A 19,791-nucleotide genomic window follows, 5' to 3' on the forward strand; every position below is an offset into this window, starting at 1 on the left:
GTGTGTGTGTGTGTGTGTGTGTGTGTGTGTGTGTGTGTGTGTGTGTGTGTGTGTGTGTACACTAAATGTGCTTCTTTAAAAAACTTCACCTTCTTGAAATAAATGAAAAATACAATGCATACATTTACTGGTTTGTCCATCAATAAGCATTAAGAATGTGCACATGCATGAAATATCAGTAATTTTACACCTATACCTCTCAACTGTACAGATTTTCTTGGAATGTCCAAATTTTTGCCCATGCTTTTGTTTCTTTTTACATAAAATTGTGGGTTTCTGGCAATTTATTGGCAAATTACTGATGGATAAATAATGACAGACATTTGAGTTTCAGAGTACATAACATTCAGAAAATTCATGCTAATGCAAAACCTGTTATCAATTTTCTAAGTTTGTAAGACCAATATTTAAAAAGTATCCCTATTCTGGGGCTTTTGACCCCACATTACTGATGACCTTGTCTAGATTTCTTGCTCTAATACAATGCTGTGCAAAAACAAAGAACTGCAGTAGGCCCAGCATTGTGGGGACTATATAGCACTTTTGGTACAGTGAGAGGAGGGCATTTCAAGGGTATATTAAAATCCATGCCTGTGGACAGAAGTAAAGTAGGGCAAATGGGCATGCAGTTGATTGGGACTGATGGTCACATGGATCCAGAAAAGAAGCCAAACATGAAAAAAATTTAAATTACTCAGAAAGATATGTTCTACTTGATCTGCAAAGCAGAACTATAGAATATATTACACCAAAAATGACACAACCTTCTAGAAGGCAATGCAATGTGTTATGGAGTTTATCTGCCACCCATCCCTGGGTCGGAGGTCCCTTACTAGTTCTGAAAAGAGATTTTGGATACAATAAACCAGAAGGACATTGCTCCCAAATACAACATAGCCTGCTATGTATTTCACCTCAAACTGATCCACTGGACCACTAATAGATCTGCTCAGCATCCTTCTGTCTGCTTTGCTTCTTCTGTGTGTAATCCATGTGGCTTACTTCTAGCTAGCAGGACAGCTCTACTCCTACATGGGGTCTATATCATATATTCAAAATTCCAAGATGTCGAACACCACATGTTCGAACTTGGAATTTTGAATATTGAAAACATTGAACGCTCAGAATAGTGAATTTTTTCCCAGGGAAAAAAATTGCTGTTCCAAGAAACATACACACAACACAAGCAAACCAAAATAAATAAACCACACACATACAGTTAACAAAACCCAACCCCACACTAAACCACACATACATTACTAACTATCCACTTACCTTAACCCTAAGTTCCGTAACTATCGCACACATACCCTACGAAACTATACACAAACAAAGCAATAAATATACAGTTAACAAAACACAACCCTACACTACACCATACATACATTACTAATTTTCCACTTACCTTAACCTGCACCCTAACCCTAAGGTCCGTAACTCTCGCACAACACTGGAGGAAATAGCGAAGCCACGGAACAGCCCACCGAAATCTTGCCCTAGGTAAGATTTTGATGTTCCGGGGCTTCGCTACTTTCAACATTCGATGGTTTGGGTTCAACGTTATGACATTCTGTGTTTTCTGTGTTCAGAATTTTGATATAGACCCCCTACATGCCCTTTCTCCTACTTTAGGCAAAGCATGCTCTCATGCACACCACTGCCAAGGTCGGTTGACACCATGCATATTCTCTGGATCCTCAGAGAGATGATATAAAGGGAGCATATTGAGCTATGTTTGAAAGCAGACAGTCAGCCATGTATAACCAAACATGGCTATATCTGACTTAAATAAATGGTAGATCTTAGGCAGGGTTGACTGCATGTATTGAAGTTTTTTTTTTTTTGAGGTATTGAAGCAGTCTTGGAATAAGTGTACACACACAACATGAAGAGGTGAAAAGCTTTACATAGCAGTGGACTTTATCATTTAGGGATTTAGTTTTTAGTTTGTTGCTTTAACATTTTATTTGTTACTGGTGTTGCTGGCATTACATTCTTTATAGTCTGGCAGTTTGTGCAGAGAACTAAATCTCTGACTTGTTAATGAATTGCTTCTTGTGCTAAAGGCACAGGGTTTGAATCTTTCTACCTCCACTTGCCTATCCTGTGACCTTGAGCAAGTCACTTAACTTGACAGTGTTTTGGGGCAATTGGGAATTTGTGCCAGGTTCCTTCATGGTCTCATGAACAGCATGTTTAGTAACTACATATGAACTACATGATAACATTGCTGATGTGTGTTTTTAATGTTTTGCTTGTTTCAGTTTTCAGTTTCATTTTTTACTCATTTTCCAGTTAAATGAAACTCAGTTAATTTTGCTTTAATTTTTTTTTTTTTTTTTTTTTTTTTACTATGAATCCCCAAACGTTTGGGTTCATTTTCATTGTTGTGTGGTGGTCACATGACACACAGCATCATGTACTATTGCTGTAAATCATCCACCACCACCTTCTGAGCATAAACCAACATATTAACACAAGCTGTTTTTGTTTTTGTTTTTATCATTTTTGGTTGGGAAGTTAGCTTTCCTTTTTTTCCAAGTAGTAGGAATAACCACAGAATTAGGTAAAAGGTTAAAGAATCATGATATAGGTGTTATAGTCTGCAGAAATTTAGAGCAGATTGTCTGTTGAGTGTAACACATTCTAGGGAAACAATCTTAGCCACAAACCAAAAAAAAAAATGGTGAAATTAACCTACATCAATTGTGGAAAATCAGAATAGAGATCTACATCACTGTGGTTTGACTTGAGTTGTTGAAACAGTAAATCAATAACAGGTATTCTTCCCTGCATATCCAAAGCTACCACTCATCACCTTTCTCTCCCTACAAGTCATGATTGTCCTCTTCTCTGTTTCTTCCTCACTTAATTCAGAAACTACCAAACAGTATCCAATCTCCATTAGAGTATCACGATGGCCCTGTATTATACCTCTACTTTGTGTAATGCAACAAAACTGTTAATAAAAGTGTACTTAGAAACACATTGTTAAGATGTATATAAAACTGTATTACTCCTATGAAATTTTTAGAAGTGTACATTACATTGAATATTTAATCCCTGCATGTCTATAAAACAAAGATTTTATTATGTAGTTCTTTTTACTATGTATAACCTTTATTATTATGAAATGTAAATTAAATCTGTTGCAATAACTTCAAATTATATGTCTGGCAGCTTATGAAATGTAAACTCACAACCCTACACTAATTTCAAAACCATCTATGCAACAGTCATTACAATCTCAGTAATGACTTGTGTAATTGTATACACCAGGGTTGCAGCTGAAAATGATCCATAGACCAGTTCACTTGTTCACTTAATTAGTTAACTAAGGAAAGTATCTATCTATCTATCTATCTATCTATCTATCTATCTATCTATCTATCTATCTATCTATCTATCTATCTATCTGCCTATCCAATTAGCTAACAAATCACTACGAGATATTTTTGTCATCCTTCTGCGCTCTTTTCCCATTTACTTTTTAGCATTTGCAAACACCTTTGAAACCCTGTATGTTCTCCCTGTTCATTAACAAAAGAAAGTTGTATTATGAGATACTGGCACACTACTCAGGGCACAGTTGATTGACATTTTTACTGGCATGATACACATGCGGCATTAAGAGGTAGGTCACAGCAACTTTTACACTGTGCTTTGCTTTTTTCTAACACTGCTATTAATCAGAATGTATGCTCTCTTAGTTCCTGCAATAACATGCTGGTTCAGACGGACTAAGGTACTATCTCTGAAATGAATCAATATGAATAAAGGCAAACAGCAACTGTGTTCCTGCATTTCTAGGCAACTAGGTAACAGTTCACATCTCATCTCTTGTTTATATGCTTAGCTACCTAATCTGCTACTTGACAAAAGATTTAGGCTGACTGCTAATTAATCTGGCTTCATCTTACTAGACTATTTCTGAATGCTTTTAATGTGCTGCATACAGCCCTGTTTTTCAATCATCTGTACTCAAGTCTGCATAAAATTAGGTTTTGGTTCAACTACATTAAATAAAACTTCACACAGCTTATTGCTTCAGTATGATATTATGATGTCTCACCTGATATGACGTTGTTATTGCACTGTTTTGTTTCTAAAGCCATGTATTATACTATGTTTAGAAAGTACAAGACTTTGCTACAGTAGAGCTCACATATATAAATATACACACGTATAGTATTATACTTTACTTCCACATTCCCTACAAAAGAGATCACTCAGAATTTCACCTGGATCATAGTTCCATGAAAGAAGGCATTGTACATTATTTTATTGCTCATTCTTTATTCACTCAAGGTCAGAACCTATGTTATGACTTTTTCACCATAATTTTTGAGCAGGGGTCAAGCCTTCAGATTAGAATTCATGCTCAACAATTATGTTCATTCAAGCGATCTCTGAACTGTTGTGCCATGCACTCATTTTTTGCACAACGTCTGATATGAAGAAAGAGGGGAACAAAGTCAGTGGCATCATTACTGCTCAGTGCCCTACCCCAGTAAACAAATATATATCAATTTGTTGTTGGTCTTTCGGCTTTTCTCGGTTAGGGGTTGCCACAGCAGAACTCCGGTCCACTAATGATTGGCAGCAGATTTTCACGAACGCCGAGGTGCCAGCTCGATGTTCAACCTTCAACGAAGGCATGCCCATTTACGCATGTCTTTCGAACGCCCACCCAACCACGGGGAGGACATGCAGACTCCACACAGAAGGCACTCCCTGCACTCCAGCCGGGAATCGAACGGGAGAACATCTTGCTGTGAGGCAACAATGCTACCGCTGTACCACCGCTGATGTAAACAAATATATATCAATAAATAAGTAAATACATAAATAGTCATCAAAGATGAGTATGATTTTGCAGTCTCTTTCCTTGCCCCATGTGATTGGCAGATATATGTAATTTCACATGCATAGACATAAAGGTAGCTGCAGATTTAGCAACAAGTAATCTTTAATTACCTTAGTAGATACACCTGGAGAACTGTCTTGCATATAGTCCAACAACTTTTTTGGAGGCTGGTGACATATCAGCACAAAGAGTTGGCAGGAATGAATAGACGATTTGGAGAACAGTCATTTACAGTAACAAATAAAATGTGAAGAGATGGCATGGTTAAAAACTCAGAACGAAACGAAGAAATGAATGGCATTCATACAGCAAAACTGGTATACTTAAAACAAAGGAAGGAAAAGTATTATACGATAAATACACTATTTCTAAGGTAATATTATACATGCCTATTAATGGTCTAACTCCACTGGATTAAAAACCAACACTGAGATTTTAGTTGGAAGGTATCTGCTGGGGGTTTGCCCACCGTGAACCAGTTGATCTGCACTACATCTTTTAACACTGAAAGTTTTATTTGCTTCATTGTCACCCCTGAAAAATTAAAATACAAGGGACACAACTATGCATTTACATAACTCAGTATTTGAGAAACATGACTTTATAATTTTTGTCATCATAGCTGTACGTTCTAAAAATAAGCTTTTTTATAGCACTACACATTCATTGATAACCCTGCAAGGCTTTGAAGTATAAATTTATTCTCCAAGGAACCTTATGACAGAAACCGTAGGTAGCAGGTGCATTTAATGGTGTTTATTTAAATCTTAATTCTGGTCTCTGCTGTAGCAGACATTTCCTTCCATCTAAATACTCCTAGTTACAATATTTAATTATGGCAAGCACAGTCTAATATTTAGGCTGTCATGGTAGTTAGTAATGCACAAGAAAACAAATGCACATACAGATACACACACACACCTGAAGTTTAGTTTCTCAACCTCTATTTTGCTTACATTTGTTTATCAATCAGTTTATATTAATAGCTCCTATTGATACACAGTTCTGAAATTTGCCCTCCCTTTCCTGTGGGGTGGAACTAACCTAAAACATCCTTCACTATTCTGATCACACAGGATCACACAAACAAAGACTCTAGACTTTTAAAAAGATGGCATTGCTTCCTCAGTGGCTATGGAATTAGACTGCTGGACAGTAAAGATATAGTTCAAGGAGGAAGCTTAACTCCTGCTGCTCAGCATGGTGAAGAAGGAGCACACCAAGAAGGCAGTGAGGGTCTTACAAAAGATTTCCTTCTGATTCATAATACAACAATGAGCCTTAAATAAGAGCTGGAACCTGCAGCTTAACACAACACAGCAGAAAGAGCTCTTGGAAGAGTAACTGTAAGAAGACAGGGTGTCCAGGATTAGTTTTACACTTACAAAATTGTTTTTAATTTGTCTGCAGAATCAGTACAATGATACTCATTCCTACACCCAAATGACCCATTTTTCCTTCATTGGCTGGAAGTCTTTTTCTAACACATTCATTGCCCGGTGCAAGTGAGAGTCAGGTGTTTAGGGAGCAGACCAGTCTGAAGATCCTGCAGACTGCCCTATCCCCACCCTCCTGGTCTGCCTGTGAGCTCCACAATAACTAGTTCAGAAGTTACATGAGTACTTCTATGCAATAACCTCCAGAACAAGGATCACATCTCTCATAGTATAGCCATGCTAGGCTCTTCATACTGCAGCTATTCACCTGTATTCTTGAAAATGTTGCCAGTACAGTGAAACAAGCTGCCTCCCTCAAGCCAGGATAGGTGAGCCAGCCTAGGCCACTCACTCTCATCCTTCTCTACCCGGTTCCTACAGAAACCACGTTCCTAGATGAACATGTTTACCTGCGGTACAGTCAAGGCTTTTTCCCTCTGCACCATGGGCCAGGTACACTTAGGAAATTCTTCATCACTCACTGTGTGGTTTCAGATACATAAATATAATACTGATAATGAATTTGTTCTAAACAGGGAAGCTCAGAACATAAAAGGGATGATTTGTACTGAAGGTTTATAGGTAAGTACTAGGCTAGCTGCCCTAGTGGGCCATTTTTTCTTTCAAAGGTGAGACTCAAACACTGTACCTTGTTAATATGACGTTAACACTGCAACCATTACACAAACTTTCCCCTTAAACGGGATGATGTACTGGCTGGAAATGAACCCAGAACTCCTACATCAGAAAGCAAGAATTCTACCAGTGAACCACCAGATACGACATGTTTCTATACTATTCTAACCAACAGAATAGACCTGGCACAAGATGTAAAATGTACAGTACTTATCCTGCCAGTGTAAAACGTTTAGCTTTACTTTTATTTTCTTTGTTGCAAGTGTTCAAGCCAAATATTATTTGATTAACTGAGTGTCAGTAAAAACTGTGGCATGCTTTTCAGTACTTTGCTTATGTGCCTCACTTCATTAAATGTCTGTTTCATTTAAGTTAGTTCCAATACTGCTAATTTTCAAAAATGTGGCATCATGGAAAGAATTTAGGCTAAAATTCTATACATAAGATCATTAGCCTGGCAGTATAGTTTGTACAGTTAAGGCTGTGAACCCCTGACTTTATCCAGTAGTCCTAGATTTGATTTCTTATGTTTTCACTTTTGTACTGTTGTACTTTAAGCAAATCATTCAAACAATGTGCCCCTTGGTGACTTCTGAAAAGAACACCTGCTTTTAGTGGATTTACTTGGTTAAGAAATAAAAAAAAAAAAAAACAACGATGGCATGAGTGTGCCCCTCTGAATGCTAAGCATGCAAACATTTGTGCCAAAGATCCTGCTTTTCTAAAACAAAACTGAAGTAAAGCTACTGCGGATATCTGTGTCACAACTACATAATGACTATTTGATACACATGCACTAAGTTTATTGTGTATGTTTCACGGATAGTAATGGATATTTAGGGTTACTTGGGCTGGATACCATTGCTGTATTTCATATCATTTCTTCTGAGTGTACTTTTGTGACATTCAGATTGTGGGGTGTGCTACACATTCTTGTTTGCATCACAATATCCTGACTCTTTCTGACATCAGCTTCTATATTGCACACCCGCTAAGCATCATTTTACTTGTGGTACTCATAAATGACACTATATGCCTTTGAGTCAACATAATTTAATTTAGGGGTAATTATAGCACAAGTTCATAGGTTCATAGGTGTGTACTAGACTAATGGCCCTGGAGCCTTTACAAGCCTAGCACCCTCAAAAAATTGCCCAGGCACCGTGCCACTTAATGTTAGTTCACAGTGCCCATATCCAGTAGGGTAACTGGAATTATCCCTGGAGTGAGCTTTCTGTTACCCATCCACTCGTCAAGATTTCTCTTGAAGAGGGCCAGCAAAGTGCTCTGCTTGACATGAATGGGAAGCTTATTCCAGAGTATGGGCAGTCTTTGGGAGATGAACCTGTCCCTCCAGCATGTTCTGTTAATTATGGTAATGAGGATGTGGTCTCTGGAGCGTGTGGCGTGAGGGGATTTCTTTAGGTGTAGCATTTCAGGTAGGGCTGGGTCGGACATGGCTTTGTAAGTCAAGCAGAGATCACCTCTAAGTAGACGATAAGAGACTGAGAACAGCTGAAGTTTCTTGAGTCTGTCCATGTAGGACATGTGTTTAAGGCCTAGGATCCTTTTTGTGAGGTACTGTTGTGGTCCTCTCCAGCTTGTAGGTGTCTGGTCAGGTACATGCCAAACAAGGTGTTATATTCGATGACAGGACTAATGAGGGATGAGTAGAGAGGAATGATGACCACTTTCTTCCTGGTTGCAAAACCTTTGGTTATAAGATGTGCCATGTAGAAGGACTTTCTGACCATAGTGGCAATGTGGTAGTTGCAGGTGAGGTGGCTATCAATCTGGGTGCCCAGATCTCTTATGGCCCCTTCAGTGTTCAGTGGGCTCCTATCAACATTGTAATTCATGGGAACTGAGTTTTTTCCAAAGGGGATGATAACGCATTTTCTGGTGTTAAGCTTCAGGCCATGTTTCCAACACCAGTCATTGGTCTCAGACAGGCCCTTTTGTAGGATGTCTGCATCACTTGGGGAGTTGATAATGACTCCTAGCTTGCAGTCATCAGTGAACTTGGTCAACCAGAGTCCTTCTGTGTTGGCCTGGACTTCTGAGAAGTAGATGCCAAACAGGAGGGGGCGCAGGACCTACCCCTGTGGGACTCCACTCATGACTAATCGACAGTCTGACTTGGAATCCGCAACTTTCACTTTGTGGGTCCTGTCTGTAAGCCAATTTGCAACCCACCTAGTGATGTAAGGATTGATGCCTAGTTTGGTGAGGTTATCAGTGATACCTGAGTGGGGAATGGTATCAAAGGCCTTGGTCAGGTCGAGGTAGGCTGTATGCACTGCCTTGCTCTCATTCACAGCCTTGGTGATTGCCTCAAAGACGTCAACCAGGTTCAGCAGGCAGGATCTCCCCTGGAAAAAGCCAAACTGTGTGGGGTCAAGAGTTTGGAGATTGCCTACATCTTTCTTAAGTAGGTCCATGATGATGTACTCCATAGCTTTGCATACCACACTAGTCAGGCTAATGGGGCCATAGTTCCCAAGGTCTATAGTTGCTCCCCCTTTATGGAGTGGGATGACTGTAGCAGTGCACCTTTTGTTATGGACATAGCGAGAGTTAAGGCTGTGATTGAACAGGGCACACAGATGTGGTGCCAGTTGTTTTGTAGCTCATGTAGGACACAGCCAGGGATATTATCAGGTCACATGGATGCTGTATTCTTGGCCTTGGACAATGCAGCTTTTACCTGTGCTGCAGAAGTGGTGGGCACCAGGCTTTCTTCTGGTATTGTGATAGGGCCCTTAGGGGGGTGAGAGGGATAAAGTTGGCACTGAATCTGTCGGCCAGTATGTTGACTATATCTGATGGCTCAGTATAGGAGGTGCCATTGTGCAATAACTCAGAGCAAATCTGGGTTTGCTTATTCTGACTATGGGGGTTGGAGAATGGAGTTTCATACCATTAACAGTTGTGTGCCTTCATTTATCAGGCTGCAACAATAACTATTTCTTAATTTTAGCACTTAAGTGAATGTTTGACAATGATTTACACATAATTGTCAATTAGTGCCAAAAGTGATAGCTGCCTTTATTTCATTTTCACTTTTATAGACTTTGGCAAAATGGAAAGAGAAGTATGATAAATAAAGCAGTGAGAAGGCAAGACAACTTAATGGTACATAATGTTTGTAACAGTAAAGTGTTTCTAAAGAAACTGATATTGTAAATATTGCACAAGACCACAGAGAGAAATACAGAGTAGGATATATTTACGCTGTATTCATTTAAATAACAAATATGAATGAACAGGCCACAGAACTTCCCCAAAAAGAAGGTTAACTGTTGAGGGTGAGATGTTGTACAGGAAAGAAATGTATCATATGCATAGAGAGAAGCTCAGCTCTGGGGAGACAGTATCCAGTTTTCATGGTGATATGCTCTCCTGTTTCTGTCTCTTACACAACATTACGTGACTCATCTCAAAAGAGGAAGCAATGCACTGCTTTTAGCAATACTTATAACAAAAGTAGAATTTTAATACATTATACAACCTACCAGGAGATCCACAGCTGCAAATTAAAAAAAAATGTCAGCTATGAATTTAAAGAACAATATCATACAGAACAGCTGAAAGAGAAGACAATGCTACAATGTGATAAAGCATACCTCAATGGCAGCTTAAATTTGAAGCACAGTGTGTTACATACAGAACAGCTGAAAGAATGCTAACAATGACTAAGCTTACCTCACCTCACTTCTTTCTAGCATTAGTAATCTGGGAAGTACTGTAGCAAAGCATAGCACAGACAAGAGGAAAATAATACAGGAAACTTCAGTCTGTGCAAAATGAGCCTGGTAATACCAGCTCCAAAGGCAATGATTTCAGGAGGTTCAGTTGTCCATTTTTGGACGACATTCCAAGAATGAGTGCTCACTGGCTGCAAAAGTAGAGGGGTTGCTGTGGAGGAAAAAGTGAATCTTAATTAAGATCAGCTAGCCTAAATATTTAAGCAATAATCATTGCCTGACCATGGGTAATGTTTATTTTTCCAGCAAGTGTCATTCTAACATCAGGCATGGTTTGCCCAGAAGACCAAAGTCTGAGTAGGTAGTTGTTGTCATCTATGATTAAATCTAGTATTATCTCTAGTATCCTAATTGACTGGTGATTACTGTAATACAAGAACTGAGTTATTCTGCTCAATAATGTTACAGTACTGATACTGGTTCATGGTTATTCACTGGAGTTTTGACAGCCAAGTAATATATCTCAGCACTAAAAAAGGTATTTTTCACTTTCTAAATAAGGCTGCTACTGTGAAGAACACGGACTTGCAAGAGGACACGTAGTGGCATTAACTAACAGTTCTAGTAGCTGTCAAGGAGCATAGTGCTGTAGGTGGCCCTTGGATAATACTGTGTGCATGGCTGGGTCATCGTATGGCAAACTAGTGAGAAGAAAAGAGACAAAGAGAGAGAGAGAAAGAGATAACCTTTTCATTTGGAGAGAGATAAGTTAAAGATCTCGAACTAGCCAAGAAGTTAGTGTGAGCCTGGATTTGCTCCCATGCAATGCATTCAGCACAGCAGGCAACAAGCACACTTCAGCACTCACTATTTCTGTAGCAGGCATGGGTTTTACAGGGTTGGGTTGCTAGCCCAAGGCCCAACCCTCCCCAGACTGTGCATCACATACTCACACCTAGGGCACAATTTATAGTGTGCAATCCACCTACTGCATGTGTTTGGAATGTGGGAAGAACCCGGAGCATCCAGATGAAACTCACACAAATGTAGGGAGGACATGCAGACTCCACATAGAAGGCACCTCAGAGGAGAATCGAACCAGAGAACCTCTTGCTGTGAGGTGCCAGCACTATCTGTTACACCACTGTGCCATCCTGAAGTTAGTGTGAGCCTATATAAAATTAGTCACTGTGGTGCATCACTATTTGAAGAAAGCTTCCTGAAGAAAAAGGTGAGGTAGTCAGATACAGCTGCAAAAATCTGAGGAGAAAGATGCCCTGAAGATCCCATGCTTAAACCTCTTGAAGTAGAGAAAGAAGTTATGTACTCACCATAATGTTCCATCTGTGTTGTCCATATTCATTCTTCCTCAACTGGAGTGTACAGATCCGAACCTCGGATCCAACCCGGCCATTACTAAAGCTCGTGGCAAGCAAAAAGCTTTTGAGCTTCTCTGTTACACATAACACACCAACTTCTAAGATACATCAGATCTTGTTTGTTGATTTACTTAATGTGGTATCTGCCAAATGCAGACAGTAAGATACATACATTTTTATATATACTACAGAAGGAACTATATCTGGAACTCAATCATAAAGAACAGTGGTGTCATTACAATATCTCATTCTTCCAGAAGTTTGTTGAAACAAGGGTTGTGGGGTTGGTGGGCAGGAAGCTGAGGAAGAATGAAAATGGACAACACAGATCGAATGTTATGGTGAGTACATAACTTCTTTATCTGATGATGTCAATTTTCATTCTATCCTCAACTGCTGGGACAGAGTCCCCATCTGCCTAAAATTCTGGATGGATTCTAAGGAAGGATATTCCTGAGCACAGATGAGTCAAAGGCTGCGCTACTGCTTGAGACCATATCCAGTTTATAATGAGTGATAAAGGTATGATGATTTGCCCAGGTTGCAGCTGCACATATTTCATCCATGGAAGCCCTGAATGAAAACAGTGACGTTGCCATGGACCTAGCTGAATAGGCTCTTGCATGTTTAGGTAAGGTTAGACCCAACTTATTACAGATAAAAGAAATATAACAGTCAGCCATCTGGCTAGGGTTACTTTTGCAACTGGCTTACCCAATTTCAAATCTACAAAGGAGGCAAACACTTGATCTATATTCCTAAATTCTTTAGTCCTATGTAAGTGAAAATCATATTGTCTGTGAACATCCAATAAATGCAATATATATTCACCTTTGTTTGCAAATTTAGGAAAGATTACTGGCAAATTAATGGATAAATTGATACTGGATTCTGACACCACCTTGGGAAGGAAAGATGTATTGGTACATAATATAACTCTATCCTTATGAAAAATCAAGTAGAGAGGTTTTGATGACAAAGTTTGAAGTCTGAAATTCTTCCAGCTGAGGTAATGGCTACTAGAAAGATGGTTTTCCAGGTCAGGAACTTAAGGTCACATTTAGCTGCTGGTTCAAATGGAGAATGAATTAAGACCTGCAGTACCATGTTCAAATCCCATGGTGGAGTAGGATCTTTTTTATGGGGGTTTCAATAGAAGAGTGCCTCTCAAGAATGCTTTACCAAGTTTAGAAGAGGCCACAGACAAATTTTCAAATCCAATATGAAAATTAGATATTGCTGCTAATTGAACCTTAATGGTAAAGGAGCTCGACCCTTCATTAAAGATTAATGCTAAAAATTCAAATAAGTTATTTCTCAGAGATGAAAAGGGATATATATTTTTGTTGTTCCCAGTAAACAAACTTTTTCCACTTACTTGTATAAAGCTTTCTTGTAGAAGGTTTATGGGAAGATAAAAGGATATGGCAGACAGGGGAAGAGAGCATCAGTTGCCTGGCTATTAATGGAACTGGAGAAACCAAGCACTTAGTTTGAGGTTTGAGGTATCTAGATGAACCATATATGTCAGATGTAACAGGAGATCTGTGGATTCAGGATCTAAGGTTGGCAAAGAAGATGAGGCCATAGGCAAGGGAACCAAATCTGACAAGGCCAGTAAGGTGCAATGAGGATGACTTTGCTCTTCAACCTGGTGACTTTCTGCAGAAATTTTGGAATTAGAGGAACTGGTGGATAAGCATAAATTAGATCAGGAGGCCCAATAATGAAGTAGAGCATCCCTCAGTGATCCCCCCTGAGGGGGGATTAGGGCAAAGTAGATGCTGCATTTGTTGTTTGAGGAGAAGAAAAAGATCACAGCAAGGCTGGCCCCATTGCAAAAAAATAATTTCTGCCACTTTCATGTTGAGACACCACTTGTAAGGTAGAAGAATGGACCTGCTCAATTTGTCTGCCACCATGTTGGACTTTCCTGGATTGTGTATTTGTATGAGAAAGTAGCGGGATGAGATCTCCCATTGCCAGACTCTGAGTGCTTCTCAACACAAGAGATAAGATTTGGTGCCACTTTGTTTGTTGCTGTACCAAACCACCCACATATTGTCTGTTTGAATCACAACTGTCCCTAAAGGGAGAGTGTCCTGGAAGGCCTGCAATGCTAAGAGCACTGATCTCATCTCATCTGTAGGACATTGATGTGAAAGTTGACCTGTTTGGGGGACCAAGTGCTTTGGACTGTTCTCTTCAGAAAGTGCCCCCTCCCCACCAAATCTGGGAAGGCTTGTATAGGCCCTAGAGCCGATAGCCTAGTACCAACCTATGAACCTATGAACCTACGCATTCATGGTCACTATAGCCTTGGGTTGACAGAGAATGAAAAGACGGTCTTATAGAACTTGATCAGAATTAATCCACCACCAGAGGTATCTCTTGTATGCCAGAGTGATTCTTATTTGTGTTGACATGCACTGATAAAGAATAGACCATTGTTGTTAGCATTCATTGAAGAATTTTCATATGGAAGCTTGCTATAGGAACTAAGATTATGGGAGCTGACACTGACCCCAAGGCTCCGTGGCACATCCTATAACTGCATAATGCTGAAGTGAAATAAACTAGTTAGGTAGGAGTTCTAATCCCAAACATGGCAAGTGTGTGTGTGTGTGTGTGTGTGTGTGTGTGTGTGTGTGTGTGTGTGTGTGTGTGTGTGTAGGGAGCAATGCTTTTCCTCCACCATGCCCCAAAATTCTCACTACACCTTTCTAAACATACTGGAAAATATTAAGATACAACCAAACACCCTAATACTGGGTGATTTCAACTTCTCTGCCATTAACTGGAAAAACTACTTGTGTACCAACACCTTTGCCCAATGGTTCTTGGAATTCATAAATTCCAATGCCCTGGATCAACTAATCCTTAGTCCCACCAGGGGCTCCAATATCCTAGACCTGGTCATTACCAACATGGGAAATCGATGCTCCACACCTATGGTCACCCCCTCGTTGGTCAGGTCTGACCATAAGCTAATCAACCTTGACATCCACATCCCCCCCCAGTAAGGAGACTTACGTAAAAAAGTTTTCCAAAGCCAACTTCATGCTACTCAAGTCAGAAAGTGACAAACTTCATGACACCCATGCAGACGGGAACTGAAAGTTCGACTGCTGAATCCTACACTAAGGCACTGCATGAGCATATCCACTCGTGCATGAATTGTGCCATCCCCAATAGAACCAAGACGCTCTCCTCCAATAAAAGGAAGCCAATCTGGAGGTCCCTTTCCATAAACAAACATTACAACAAAAGGAAGAAACTGCTGCAGAAAAGAGGAAAATCACAGGATGCCAAAAACTCCCTTACCAGCCTCAGTAATAAACTGAGATCCCTCATAAAATCCTCCAAAGCTAGTTATGAAATTAAAACTGCCAAAGATTCCAAAGACAACCACAAGGCATTCTATAGCTATGTCAAGAATCTAAATGGCAATGCTCAGATCTGCTCTGAGCTACAACAGAATGGCATTAAATATACTGATCCCAAGGATATTGCCAATATCCTGGCAGATCGATTCAGTGCAAACTTCACCCCCCTCTCACCCCCTAAAGGGGCCATCTCAATATGAAATATTGCCAAATTCCGGTAATAACGGCCACATAGGTAAAAAACACACTCACCAAAGCTAAGAATACAGCATCCATAGGACCAGATGACATCCCAGGCTGTGTACTACATGAACTACAAAATGAACTGGCACCTCACCTAAGTGTCATGTTTAATCATAGCCTCACCTCAGGCTTTGTGCTTACTGAGTGGCACACAGCTACAGTTATCCCACTCCACAAGGAGGGATCCACCTTGGATCCTGGGAACTACTGCCCCATCAGTCTGATGAGCCTGGTCTGCAAGGAAATGGAATGTATTTATCATGGAACTTATAAACAAAGACATTGGCAACCTTCAAACACTGGACCGCATGCAGTTTGGGTTTGTGAAGGGCCGATCTTGTTTCTTGAACCTGACTGACTTCTTCAAATCAGTCACCAGAGCCGTGCACAAGGATAAGGGGGTCCACACAGCCTATCTGGACCACGCCAAGGCCTTCAACACCATTCATCACTCTGGACTCATAGATAAACTTACTAAGCTGGGCATTAATCCCTACGTCACTTGATGAATTGTCAACTGGCTTACTGACAGAACCCACAATGTAAAAGTAGCCAACCCCAAATCCATCTCCAGACAAGTGACAAGTGGAGTACCTCAGGGTTCAGTCCTGGGACCACTCTTGTTTGGCATCTACTTCTCTGAAGTACAGACCAACACTAAGGGACTCTGGCTAACAAAGTTCGCAGATGACTGCAAACTGGGAGCCAATATTGAATCCCCAAACGATGTGGATATTCTACAAAAGGGCCTTACAGAAACAGATGCTTAGTGCCAGAGCCATGGGCTCAAGCTCAATGCCAAGAAATGTATAGGTATGCCCTTTGGGAAAAAACATGTACCCGTGAATTACCACATAGGTGGCAGTACACTACACACCGAAAGTGTGATAAGAGACTTAGGGACACAGATGGAAAGTGGTCTCACCTTTGATAACCACATCGCCACAACAGTCAGGAAATCCTTCTGTGTGGCACACCTCTTCACTAAGGGCTTTTCTTCCAGAAAAAAGGAGGTCATTGTCCCACTGTACTCATCCCTCATTAGACCCATTATAGAATACAACACTTCATTTGGTATGTAACTCTCAAGACATCTGCAACAACTGGAAAGGCCACAGAAATACCTCACTAAAAGAATCACAGGCCTAAAGCAGATGCCCTATGCTGATCGTCTAAAAAAACTCCACCTATACTCTGTTGCATATCATCTACTCAGAGGCGATCTCTGCTTAACATGCCAGGTCATGTCAAACCCAGAGCTGTTGGGCATGCCACACTTAAAGAAATCCCAATCCCTCAGAGACACACGCTCCAGGGATCTAAATCTTGTCATCGCAATGAACAAAACATGCTGGAGGGATAGGTTCCTGACCCAGAGACTTCCCAGACTCTGGAATAGACTGTCCATACATGTCAAGCAGCACGCCTCTTTGGCCCTCTTCAAAAGGAACCTTGATGATTGGATGGGAGGTAAGAAATTCACCCTGGGGATCATATTAGTCACCCTGCTAGACAGGGGTCCAGGGAAGTAAATACTGTGAAAAGAAATAGCCAGGGAATTGTTATGGTTAGGCTTGTATAGGCCCTAGGGCCGATAGACTAGTACCAACCTATAAACCTATGAACCTATGAATGATCAACTGGGCTGAAATGGTGGTACTGTGAATTATTCTCTTGACTTGGAATTTGATAGTCTGTACTCTTTTTTTTTTTTTTTTTTCTCAAAAATTTTTTTTATTTTTCAAATACATTTGAATGAATTCCATAGTATGTATACATAAAATCTTAAATAACTATGTACACTATTTACATTAGCCTGACATTGTAACAGATCTTAATGTATACAGTTACTTTATAAGTAAATCCAATCCATTATCAGAGTGCCTGATCAATTATTGTATTGTGTCAATCAACGATAAGACTTTTCCCCAAGGGTTGTTGATAAATGGCTTCGGATAAATTCTTAGTTCTTTAATTTTAATTTCCAATAATGATGTGGTCTTCAGTAGGCTGTAGAAGTCTTCCAAAGTTGGTATTGTGTTTGTATTCCATCTTCTTGTTATACACTTTCTTGAAATTGCAAGTATAGTCCATACTAGATACATGTCTGACCTATTCAAATGAGGACCTTTGTTCACATTTAATAATACAAGAGCTTTAGTTAAATAAAATGATTCATTAAATAAAGCTTGCAGAAAATTATTAATACCATTCCAAAATGGCTTAATTTTTAACACAAACAAAGAAAATGTAGTTCTAATCTGCATTGTGTACTTGCTCACATCGCTAACATATTCCTTTATATGGAAGAACTAATTTTACTGATTCTATATGGGGTTAAGAATGATCTGTGCAAGCATTTTCAATTAAAAACTGTCCAGTATTGTGTAAAGGATGTATATTTTATTGATAATAAGATATTTGTTTTAATATCTTCAGTTAACCGTATTGAGTGTCCTTTTGTTATATATTTCCAATATGAGGTTTTGGGTGTTGTTTTATAGTTTATCAATATTTTGTAAAATTTTGAAATATTGTTTCCCATGTCAAAGTCATTATATATGATTTTATATATGTATTTCGTAAATTTAGGTATCTCTTTAAATGAAGAATTGTTCATTATTCTACTTAAATATTGCGAATATGACAGAATACTCTGTAAAGTTAGCCAGTCTTGTTGTGGAATTTTGTATATTGTTTTTATTACTTACATATCTAAAACTTTTAGTTCATTGATACATTGGAGCCAACAAACAAATCCTTTCTGTTCCCAAGAATTAATAATTTCTCTACATATTTTATGTGGAAAGTTCTTCGTGACTATAAATGATGTTAAAAGATCAAACCAGATTTTTAAATCTATATTTGCATTAAGAATTTTCCTAAATGAGTCAATGCAATAATTAATCATACGAGTTTTAGTGGGTTTAGTTATGTTATATTCCATACTAATACATATGTGCCATTATCTATTTGAAATTTTTTTTGTAAATCAAACTCATTTATTGATGATTGATTACAGTTAGTAATTATTTCCAGTTTACAGAGTAATTTGGACTTATCCAATCTGAGATTGTTTTAGATATCGATGCTTTTATATATGTTTCTATATCAGGAAAGTTTAATCCTCCCTGTTTTCATGGTGTGATATGATGTATTAAAGCTATTCTGTTTATTTTGGGAAACCATAAAAATGTTATTAGGCATGAATGTATTTCTTAAAATATATTCCTTTCTGGTAACAGTTGTATTGCCAAGGCTATATATAGGATCTTGGGCAGTAAAACCATTTTTATTAACTGTAGTCTATCTTCAAATGTTACTATTATTTTGTTCCATTTTTCCACTGAGATTTTAATTGTATTGATGATATTATTGTAGTTTTTTTAGACTAATTCATTATTATCCTTGCATAACTCAATTCCTATATATTTTAAGGTAGACTCTTGTTTCCCTAATATGTGATCCCCCTTAGTCTGCAGTTCTTTTTTTTATTTAAAAATTTTGATTTTGATTTATTGAAATGGAGTCCTGAAGTCATGCAAAATTTGTCAATTAATATATCTAGTTCTTCTAATGTCTCTTTTGTATTAGATAATGTTAGTAATATGTCATCAGCAAATAGCATTATTTTAGAATTGTATTGTTCATAAACATCTATTCCTTTGATTTTTATATTGTTATGGATTGAATCTGCCAATATTTCAATAGCCAGAGCAAACAGAATCAGTGACATGGGACATCCTTGTTTAGTGCCTTTTGTTATATCTACAGATTCAGAGGTAAAGGGACCTAACTTGACATACGCTAAATTATTTGTATATACACACATATATATATATATATATATATATATATATATATATATATATATATATATATATATATATTCTTTAGGAGATGAACAAAGGATGCAGGAAATTCAAATAGCATTAGGATTTTGAATAAATAGCCCCAATTTAGGGAATCAAGGGCTTTCTCTAAATCTAAGTCAATTATGAGTGTTTATTTTCTTTATTAACATAATCGAGAAGAGAAATTATCTTTTTAATATTGTCATGTGTGTGTCTATGATACATAAATCCAGTTTGATCATTATTTATTGTTTTGGATAGTGGTATTTTCATTCTGTTAGTT

General features: G+C 38.6%; 1 protein-coding gene across 2 annotated transcripts in view; it reads right to left on the reverse strand.

Annotated features, from left to right (window-relative positions):
• The window catches only part of SORBS2 (sorbin and SH3 domain containing 2), a 3,647,154-nt gene that overhangs the window by 1,241,419 nt on the left and 2,385,944 nt on the right, over positions 1 to 19,791 (reverse strand). For both annotated transcript variants that reach the window (XM_044062620.1, XM_044062621.1), the window contains one exon: positions 4,978 to 5,034. In XM_044062620.1, the coding sequence (XP_043918555.1) occupies positions 4,978 to 5,034 (57 nt within the window). The remainder of the gene's footprint in view (positions 1 to 4,977; positions 5,035 to 19,791) is intronic.

Source organism: Protopterus annectens, chromosome 2.part1 (assembly GCF_019279795.1).
Source record: "Protopterus annectens isolate FY-2018-M chromosome 2.part1, PAN1.0, whole genome shotgun sequence".
Taxonomy (NCBI): Eukaryota; Metazoa; Chordata; order Ceratodontiformes; family Protopteridae; genus Protopterus; species Protopterus annectens.